Source organism: Eremomyces bilateralis (assembly GCF_010015585.1).
Source record: "Eremomyces bilateralis CBS 781.70 unplaced genomic scaffold P152scaffold_47, whole genome shotgun sequence".
NCBI lineage: Eukaryota > Fungi > Ascomycota > Dothideomycetes > Eremomycetales > Eremomycetaceae > Eremomyces > Eremomyces bilateralis.
In genome coordinates, this window is record NW_022985113.1 from 35,615 (window position 1) to 45,715 (window position 10,101).

The following is a 10,101-nucleotide window of genomic DNA, read 5'->3' on the forward strand; positions in this document are numbered from 1 at the left end:
GTTACTCCTCATCTTCCTCATCTTCCTAGAAGGGTTCACTATTATTAACTACTCGCTCGTTAATATCGTTATAGACTAGAACGTCGTCCTCGAGAACAATATTCTCCTAATACCCTACCCTCCCATTTTCAAACCCACGGAGTTGTACACGAAGCTCATCATATCGCTGGTCAGAGATATAGATCCCGTGAGCTGCGTTTACAAAATGCTCGAGCCCAAAGCGGTCACATTGACTACGCGTAATAGCAAAGTCGAGGAACTCGCCAAAGTTGCCACATAGATGGCGCGTGTAGACGTGATTACGTCTAATCCAAGCTTTAAGGACCGACCAGACCATCTCGATGGGGTTATAGTCTGAGGAGTAGGGTGGCGTAAAACGTACAAGATGTCCTGCTTCCTCGAGAAGCCTTATAACATCCTCTGAAACATGCGTCGAACAGTTATCAAGTACGATAACGCGTGGACGAGGAGAGTCTCTAGCCAAAGACGGAAGCAGGACATCCCGTAGCCACTCAATCAAATGCTCTCGACTGTAGTAGCCTTGGCGTATACCATAGGCAATTAAGCCTCTGATCGTATACGCCCCGATAGCAGCCCAAGTCTTTCCCCGATGCATGTTCCTAAAACCGCGGGATTCATGCCCAATGGGCGAATAATAACGGTATCTCCAGCCCGTCTTCTCATTGAAGATCGACTCGTTAAGAAAGACTATATCATCGGCGTCAAACTGACGAAGCTCCGCTTAATACGCTTCCCGCATCTCTTGTGACCGATTCCGCGAGATCCACCTCATTCTTTTTCGTGACCAGCGTCTCCGCTTAATCACGCGGCATACCGTAGACTCGCTAACGTGTACGCCTCTTTCCATATCCAACCAGAATACAAGTTCATTAAGATATAGCCACCCTTCCTGGAGTAGTTTCTCGAAGAGCGCGTCTTCGTCTACTTGCGACAATAAACAAGGACGGCCCCGTTTCCGGCGGTATAGGGCACGAAGAGAGCTATATCGAACAAGATATACACGATAGCGGTAGATAGTAGAAACTCCTAGGCCAGTTTCCGCTGTAATAGCTTGTGGTGACCAACCTAGGAGGAAATATCTAATGCATTGAGCGCGTTTCGTCAGCTATATATCATCTTTCACTTGAGTCTTGACCCGATCTGGGGCCGGTCTCGACACCGGGAACTCAAGAGGACGGGGACTTACGCAAGCACTTGAACAATTCAAAAAAACACACGGGCTGGTGACCAAAGCTTCGTTAGCCTTCATGGCTCCTCAGTCTTCGACAATCTTAATTATGTATTAGGATACCTCATGGACTCTTCCATATTGATGGGATTTGTATGACGGTCTCCTGTTTCTGATGTCTCGTCCGTATAGCATAATGGAGTCGATTTTTCCAGTCCCGATGCGTCTAAAGCAATTGCTAGTCGTATATTCTCTTGTCCTTATTGCATGTGCTATTCAAGTCCCTCTGCTGAACCGCGAGTCAGTTAACCGGAACCCCTTCACTGAACGTTTCGATCATTTCGTGCAGGAGACGCTTGACGTCTTCCATATGCCGGCTGTGTCCATTGCGGTCATTGATGGCAACGATACTTTCTCCCAATTTTATGGCATGGCCGAATTTACTAGCAGGAGCTGTACACCGGAGACGCTTTTCTATACCAGACCCACGACTGAATCCTTCGTTGCGGCGTCCATCATGAAGGTGATAGAAGATACGGCAGATACGTCGGATCCCATCAATCTCTCGACGAGGATATCTAGCCTGATCAGAGATGATTTCGTGCTTCAGGACGAGTATGCCGCCTTCATGTTACCCTCGAGGATGCTCTATCCCATAAAACGGGCATGCCACGGCACGACCTGAGCTACGGGGGTCCGAACTGGACTGTGCGAGACATTGTTCGGCACATGCGACACCTTCCGCTGACTGCGGAGATCCGGGCGAAGTGGCAGTACTGCAACATGATGTTCATCACGCTTTCCCACGTCGTGGAAACCGTGACGAACATGTGGCTCCGCGCCATGTCCGAAATGGACCCTAGAGTGCTGTCAGAAGAAAGCTATACCGCCCTAAGGACCCCGAGAATGGTTGCCGCGCCGGACAATGGCATATTCAAGGCTCAACTTTACTCCTTAGGATAGTTCATCACCATCTTCGAGGGCCTTGAAGTGTTCAGCCACAATGGGCTCGTCACAGGTTTCTCGACAACCATGATATATATCCCCGAGCTGTCTTGGGGTGCCGCTCTCATGTCGAATGGAGATCGCTTCGAGTCATTCGGACAAGACAGGATTGTGTACACCATGATCTATGATTTACTAGGTGTCCCGGCAAGTAAAAGAGTGGACTGGATCGCTCGAGCCAACAAGAGCATACAAGGGGCGAAAGATGCATGGAACAACTCCAAATCACACCTCTTCCCGAATGCACCGCAAGGAGATCGGAGGATTCCCCTACCCTTACCTCTAGCCTCCTACTCCGGAACGTACCGCAACGCAGGCTACCAGAACATCACGTTGCAAATCCGTGACCGACCGAGCTGGCTCGATGCCGTCGACGAGAAAATCCTCGTAGCGAACATCACGGACCGGACCTGGGCACATTCCCTCTCCTTTGAACACATCGGCGCGGAACATTTCCTGGTCTGGGCCGTCGCCGGGAGCATGACACCCTGTGCGACGCTGGAAAAACTGGGGATAAAGGGGGGATTCAAGGTGTCCGCGGCGGGAAAGGTTTCACATTTGGGCCTGGCGTATGAGCCGCCGGTGGGAGGTGAATTTATATGGTTTGAGAAGCTAGCGTAAGAGTAGAGAAAATATAACATCGGGAGAAACATACGCTTTGAGACACTAATGCAAAATACCCAATGCAATTCGACAAGCCAATATCCCCTTAGCTACGTGACATTTGGCAACGAGTGGTCTATCCCCAACCCTAACCACCATACTGCCCCCCCCCTTCCTTCGGCGCATCTCCCGACTTACTCGGCCCCGTATCACTCTCCCCCGCCGCCCTCGCGCTATCCTCCTTCAAAATCCACCTCTTCTGACTATCGCTCAGCTCCTTATTCCCTGGACTCACATCCAACTCGTCCTTATTTCGGCCGGTCCCGTTCTTCCGCTTGATCTCCGACTCGGGGGAGGTATCCGAGGGGTCGAAGGCCTCGGCCGTGTGTGCGGCTTCGTCGTCGGTGCCGGAACCGGTGTATTCGGTCGAGTGGGGTTTGAGAGTAGTGCGGTCTTGGTCGTCTTTGTAGGAGAGGCGTAGCGGGGCGGGGTGGAATGGGCGGGTGTGGGAGGATGGAGGGGGGTGGATGGCGTTGCGGGAAAGGAGAAGGCGTCGAGATAATCGTAACATGATGGCTATTAACGGCTGGAGGTGGGATTTGAATGCGAGATAGGTCGCGATACGTTCGTGAGATTACGTTGGACTGATGGAATTGACCTCGATTGATGTCCGAGAAAACGCAATTATAGGATTAAATGTATGATTAACATGTATCGCGACAGGATGCTTATTGTACAAAGTGGAAGAGGTTGGATTTCCGTTGAAGTCACTGATCGTCGCAATACATCCATACCTGCAACAGTGGTGATGACGTCAATATTGCGAAAAAGATTCGAAGCCCTATCCGCTTCGTTGGACGAATAAAACGAAAACACTCGTGCTGCTCGAATATTCCCCTACACTCTCAAGTGTACATTTTTGTGAGATTCCAATTGCATTGTCCTTTATCGGTAAGTTCAGGATAAACGGTAATAGAATATACTAAGCCGATAGGATGGCGATGGAGGACTTGCTTCTAGCTCCTCTACCCAGTAGTCAGGGCAAGGTGTACAGAGCAGCTTCGACCCTTCATCCCGGAGTCTATTCGTTTTAAACAATATCATCAGAGACCGGGCCATTGATATGGCCGAAGGTGCAACGCAAAGTTTGGCACTGGATGCTGTGTGCAGTGCTGCCAGTACATCATCCAGTCGATATCAAAATGAAGATGCGCGAAGCTCTGCTCGGATCGGATCCTGGATCGATTCCAAGGCACCAAGGCACCAAGGGATTTTGCAGGGGTTGGATATGACGCTATTCCATGTTGGGATTAGCTTTGTTTACATCAACAGCCATCACCATACCTCCGCCTGCAATTGGGCTTTCCTCACGCTTCATTACTCTCACTTCATACTTCATACTCGCCTCTTGTCTCTTGATATCATGGCGTAGACTCTATCACCGTTCATCTGTATTGTCTCTACTCGTCCCTGCCACCTTGTCGTTCAATTTCTATTGGAGCATCACTTGTAGTTGATTGGGACTGGTTTCCATCGCAGTGACCTCGATGATGGCGCCCACTCCTCACCGACCCAACAATTCTCATCTTGTCCGTGAGCTCTCGCGGAGTTTGGAGAAGACTCGAGGACCGAATCGCGCGCCTCTCGCTACCGTGTCCCCTTCAAAACTCAATGAACGTGACCAGCCCGAACATTTGGAAATATCCTCAACGACAAGCGGGAGCTTACCCACAGACAGCGATGGCATTATCTATTCGACGCGTGTAATGGATAATGACACGAATTATCTACCCGCCTATCACACTACTGCGAAGCGGTTCGGTCGTCAGACCTCACCTGTATCCCAGCGGAGCACCGCCCGACAAGAAGACTATGATGAGGACCACAACAACATGACAGATGATGGGGATGAATCTGTAGAGATTGCCCGTGGTCTCAAACCTCGGAATTCATATACTCCAAGCAGACTAAACCAGAACCACATGATGTCTCCAAATCCCCCTTGGTCTGGAAATGACAGAGACTTCGAAGTCACAACTCCTCCTCTAGCTGCCTCCAGGTCCGGTCCTCGTAAAGCGGAGGCTTCCGAAAATGCACGCCGACAGGAGCGGCTGTCACGGCGCGTATCCGCGACTCGTCCTCGGATGACTGAGAAGGACAACAAAGCGGCATTTCGAAAAGCCCGGACGACTTCGTATGCCGATGCAGAGGCTAAGGTCCAAGCTGCCCATCCCGAGACCTCGTACATTTCCGATCCTCCTACTGCAACTTTAAATGTACGAGGATCGCGCTTCACAAGCGTGCGACCGAAACACACAATTTCAGATCCATCGGTGCCTACTCGCTTCACTGCCCGTCGTGGCCTCACGACTAAAGCAGACACAGAACATGCACCGAGGCATGCGCCCCAAGATGGGAGGACCGCGACCCTGACGCAAGGCCACGTGGATTCGTTTGCTCTCCCTGACGAAGCACTTCACACGGACGTGATCTCGGTCGATTACCACGACGAATCACCGCGAGTCCCAGCAACTCGCCCGTTGTTCGTACGGACCGGCGCCATCAACTCGAAAAGCAATCTTGGTAGGATGAACAAGAACAGGTTGTCTGCCGCGGAGTATCCTAGCTTGGAGGGTATCCCACTGCCGGCTGAAGAAAGGATGCTCATCTCGGCCCTGGAATCTTTGAAAGATCGCATCGCACTGCTCGAGCGGGATAAAAGCGAGTTGGAGCACAGAGTGCGCCAGAAAGATGGGGAGTTGATCAATATAGAAGCTCAAATGCAGGGGCTGAGGCGCAATGGTCGGGACAGTGCGCTTGGAAGCGAAGACGAAATGAACGGAAGCCCTAAAGGGTGGAAAGCTGAGAAATTCCGTACGTTCTTGCCGTGCACCAGGATTTATCAATCTAGCTAATCCATGTGAATAGGATTAGAATCCCAAGTTCAGACTTTGCAAGGACGCGTCGACAGAGCCGAACGAGAGGCCTCGCTAGCCCGCATCACTACGAAGCGGGTTACGGACGACCGTGATAACATTGCTGTGCAGCTTGACCTGTCATACCGAGAATGCGAAACATTGCGTGAAGAGAACATGAGATTGCACGATGAGCTCGTAGCGACCAAGGACATGAATGGTCATGCTCCGCATTCCCATGAATCCGACGTTCGGGTTGATGCCGAGAACGAACGACCAACTCATTCTCTTCACCGAAAGGAGACTACGAAACTCCACAAGGAGAACCTTGAGCTGCGTCGGAAACTAGAAGACGGGAAGGCAAATCGAGACCAAGAGTTTAAACGCTGGCAAGGGAAGCAGCGAGACATGGCCTCCCGGATCGAGCGTCGGGATGAAACGATTAGGTCCTTGCAAGTTGAACCCGGTGCATCTAGCAACATCAATACTCGCTTGATGCAGGAGAACGACGATCTTCGAAACGAACTACTGAAACTGCGAGCCCAACATGCAGAGAGCAAGGAGATGCGAAAGGCGCGTGAAGAGCGGCTGAGGCGGGAGATGGATGCTGCAAGACAAGCTAACGAAGAAGAAACACAGAAATGGGGTCAAAAAGAACGACTGGTGGTTTCCGAGATGAAGAGAAGGGAGGAGTTCATTAAGGAGTATCGAGATCTCCCAGGCGGATCCGCCCCGGCCCAACATTCACGGACTTTAGCACCCACGAAGCGCATGGAAGTCGATGACAGCCACAATGAGATCAGCGACGCAGAGTCAACCACGGACATCGGTCTCCTGCGCAACAAAGCGGGATCCACGCCTTTCGCACGCAAGCGGGCAATGATCCTGGAGGAGACGGAGGAAGTTGACCCTGACAATCTCACCGAGCTGAGTTCCGTGGCCCCTTCAACCGTCGCCGAAATTCGCAGGTCCGTGGAGCAGGATCATATAGCACGCCGAAATGAACGCATCAATGCTAGGACCCAGGGAAGCTCGGTTACTACCCGTGCGACCTCCGAGCCCCTTGAATCCGGGCCGTCAAATACGCGTCTCAAATCCGCTTTGAAAGCTGCCTCAAATATTGGTGTCGAACCTACTACAAGATCCTCCTCGGGTAATCATGAGCGCTCCACGTCCAAGACCGATGGAAAACGATATCGTTACTCCACAGGGAACACGGATGCCATAACATCCGCATTCATTCTTCCTGATATCACCCTCGACTCCCGGGCCAGACCCAGCCTAAACAAAGCATCTCAGGACATCATCGGTGCTCTTTCTTCCCACGACACAGCGTCATGCCCAACATGTCGGCGCCTCCTGATCTCCATCGGTATCGGTGGCCACACCGCTAAGCAAGTCGAAAAGACCAACGTCCCCGAAGAAGGCGACAGCACCATGCGTCCCGCCGAAGAGCCCGGCTCCGCCCTCGCCGGCGTAATCCACGAGCTCGAAGAAGAAATCCACCACCTCAAGTTCCTCCTCCGCGACGCAGACATGGACTTCCTCTCCTGCGACCCCGCGTGCAAGCGACGGTTCCGCAAAAATTCAAAAGCCCGGCAGGATGTCATCGCGTCGGAGATCGATCGGCGGAGCGACTGGGTGTATCGTTTGTACGATGCGCAGGAAGGCCTCGGGCGGAATGACGGCCACGAGCAGACGGACGAGACCGAGGAGATCATTAGTGAGGTGCGAGAGCGGAATGTCAAGCCGGTGGGGAAGCACGTTACGATTGAAGAGGCGCTAGATGAGGATCTGGGCGATTTCGAGCGGGACGAGTTCGAGCTCGATGGGTTCGATTAGAGAAATCCGTTGCGGCTAGGCGGTTTGTTTACAGCAGGGAAATTGGGTTGCGGTGTTAAATCGATGCATTGGAAGGGCACTGGGGTGCTCACAGGAACCTTGGCTTGTTACTCATTATTATGCGTTCTTGGGCATGGAACTGCGGTTGCATTTGTCTTTTCGTTTCCGGGAATGGTTTGGAATTTTCACATTTGCTTTTGTCTTAGCCGTGTCCATGGCGACACTGCCTACCTACCGTGTTCTCAGTGGACTTTGACTCCTCACTTCCGGTCTTTGTTGGTTGAGTTCGGGCGGATCTTTGACTCCCGTCCTAGGTCGAGTTGGATTTGTCCGTTGACTCCTGCAAGGGCTGGTATCGATTTGGGTTGAGTTGGTCTTGGCGGTTGACTGTGTCCTCCAATTTCTATATGTCTTGTAAGGCTCCTCAAAAGCATGATACTGGATAGAAGGCACAGCTTGTTTAGTTTAGATGAACCAATGATGACTTTCGCTATTCGTAACACCATCTCGGTTCTGTGTATATTCATGTATCATCCACCGATATCTACCACTTAATCCAACGGAGGCATAAGCGGGAGCAAAGCCATGTCACCTAACGCTTTCCGATTTGCTCTCCCCATCATCGTCCCCCTCCAACCAAATCTCCCGCCCCGATCCCTCTTTCACAAACAGCCCCACACACGCCCCAACCATCGCCACCCCCATCAGCACCCAAAACGCCAACCCCACCTTCCCGATATCCAACCCTAGCCCCAACAACAACCCTCCCACGATCGGCCCTATCGTCCTCGTCGCACTGCTCACCGACTGCGCGACCCCATGCAAAGTCCCCAGCACCGACGGATGCGGACAGCTATTATTCACCAGGATGACTCCCCCGGGCAGCGCGAACGTCCGCGCCATCACCTGCACGATCAGCACTGCGACGATACCTGCCCAGATGGCAATTCCGCTGGCCGCATTCGGTGGAGACGTGGTGCTGGGGATCAGCGCGAGGTACGGCGTGACGAGGTACGCCAGCGGGAAGAGGAAGAGCGATCCGCGGTAAGTGCGGACGGTACCCCACGTCCCGCTCAGATAGGGGTAGAGCGACACCTGCAGCACGATGCCGATGAATCCCAGAATCGACAGGGCAAGGCCGATCTTCGCGGGGGGGAGGCCCAGGCCGCCGGTGAAGTTGACGGGGAAACGCTGAGCGGTGTGGGAGGGGGGGGAGGGATGGGCGGGGTCCCAGCGCGAGGTGGAGAGGAAGACGAACCAGAGGTTGCTGAAGGTGCCGACGTGCATGGCCATGATCCCGTGGGAGATCAGGGTGGTTATGACGTTGCGGGTCCAGATTCGGGAGAAGGGGAGACGTTGTTTGGAGGGGGGTTTGGATGTCACGCCGGGGCCTTGGTCGGGGTGAGATGATGAATTATTCTGGAGCTCCACATCCTCGATTTCGTAGGCGTCGGATATAAAACTGGAGGTGTTTGGCAGGGAGCTATACTGATGCTCTGCCCTGCCGAGTCGGCAAGTGATCACCCGCTTTAGGAATCTACCGAAATGAAGGCCTCTGTCGCGCTTCTGTCGACGCACCTCGTGTGTCTATCCAAGTTAGAGGCTGTCGCTGGCGAAAGAGGACGGATCATACTCACTTCTTCAAGGCCCAAGATGACGCAAAGGACAGCGGTGAAGAGGAACATAGCACTAACGATGTTCGGTAACGCATAAGGCCATGTTCTCATCCACCCTACGCCATCCGTACCCCCGAACCGCGAGTTGGGACCAAACAACTGGGGATACGAATTGATAGGGTCGGCAAGGAGGCCACCTAGAACAGGGCCGATGATCACCTACAACCGTCAGTCCAACGCACAGGATCAAACCCGAGAAGCGAGTGTCACTTACCCCAATGTTGAAGGTCATCGGCAAGATCATAAACGCCCTCGACTGATACCGCCGCTCCTTAATTATCTCCGAGATCATCGTCCGCATGACCCCAACATTCCCATTCAACGCCCCCCCCACCAACCGAAACGCAACCGCCGTCGCAAAATGCCTACTAAACCCAAACCCCAGCGCGCTAATCGACGTGCCTAACAGCCCGATCATGATGACGTTCTTCCTCCCCATATACTCGCTATCCGCAGCGCGCCCCCATGCGATCGCGGTGAGGAACTGCGCGGCGGTGAACGCGCTTTGCATCATGCCGGCCTGCGCGGAGATCGCGCTGTCCGGCAGGGAGGGGTCGAAGGACTTGAGCTGGTAGAACATGTAGGATTGGAGAGACGATTGGGTGAGGGGTTCGGAGAGCCGGGTGAGGGTGAGGAGGAGGAGTTGGTCTTTTCGCGGGAGGGCGCGCCATGTTACCTTGGGCTCCTTTGCATCGCTGGGCCGCATGAGGGGTTCTTCCGATGCTATTGCTGGTAGTTCCTGTGGTGGGAGCAGGCCATTGGTGCTAGCGAAATGCCTATCATTCTCTGAATTCCTAGAGTCGTGATGAGACCGAGTTGATGGGTGTGATGCCGCGACTGGGTCGTATTCACCATCCGAAAAGGACGCAAT

At 53.1% G+C, this 10,101-nt stretch overlaps 4 protein-coding genes across 4 annotated transcripts; 2 read left to right on the forward strand and 2 right to left on the reverse strand.

The window, feature by feature from the left end:
* Window positions 1-1,855: 1,855 nt before the first annotated feature.
* P152DRAFT_477722 (uncharacterized protein) lies at window positions 1,856-2,815 on the forward strand (the record flags this gene model as incomplete). The annotated part of the gene is made up of 2 exons (XM_033681603.1): window positions 1,856-2,098; window positions 2,153-2,815. The coding sequence occupies 2 exons, from the start codon at window positions 1,856-1,858 to the stop codon at window positions 2,813-2,815; spliced, it is 906 nt and encodes a 301-aa protein (XP_033529613.1).
* P152DRAFT_463001 (uncharacterized protein) lies at window positions 2,790-3,546 on the reverse strand. The gene has a single exon (XM_033680450.1). The coding sequence runs from the start codon at window positions 3,366-3,368 to the stop codon at window positions 2,946-2,948; it is 423 nt and encodes a 140-aa protein (XP_033529614.1). The 5' UTR covers window positions 3,369-3,546; the 3' UTR covers window positions 2,790-2,945.
* Window positions 3,547-4,178: 632 nt separating this feature from the next.
* P152DRAFT_517911 (uncharacterized protein) lies at window positions 4,179-8,037 on the forward strand. The gene is made up of 2 exons (XM_033683035.1): window positions 4,179-5,671; window positions 5,726-8,037. The coding sequence occupies exons 1-2, from the start codon at window positions 4,345-4,347 to the stop codon at window positions 7,552-7,554; spliced, it is 3,156 nt and encodes a 1,051-aa protein (XP_033529615.1). The 5' UTR covers window positions 4,179-4,344; the 3' UTR covers window positions 7,555-8,037.
* A 105-nt stretch (window positions 8,038-8,142) lies between these two features.
* On the reverse strand, window positions 8,143-9,936 carry P152DRAFT_477725 (MFS general substrate transporter; the record flags this gene model as incomplete). The annotated part of the gene is made up of 3 exons (XM_033681604.1): window positions 8,143-9,141; window positions 9,192-9,389; window positions 9,445-9,936. 3 exons carry the CDS (start codon window positions 9,934-9,936, stop codon window positions 8,143-8,145), a joined length of 1,689 nt encoding a protein of 562 aa, XP_033529616.1.
* Window positions 9,937-10,101: the final 165 nt, after the last annotated feature.

What these genes read in the sequence shown, in the direction of transcription:
- P152DRAFT_463001 (XM_033680450.1), bottom strand. Translation starts at nt 3,368, where the DNA reads ATGTTACGATTATCTCGACGCCTTCTCCTTTCCCGCAACGCCATCCAC.
- P152DRAFT_517911 (XM_033683035.1), top strand. Translation starts at nt 4,345, where the DNA reads ATGATGGCGCCCACTCCTCACCGACCCAACAATTCTCATCTTGTCCGT. An exon ending in GTGGAAAGCTGAGAAATTCC is followed by an intron (nt 5,672 to 5,725) that starts GTACGTTCTTGC and finishes CCATGTGAATAG; the next exon opens with GATTAGAATCCCAAGTTCAG.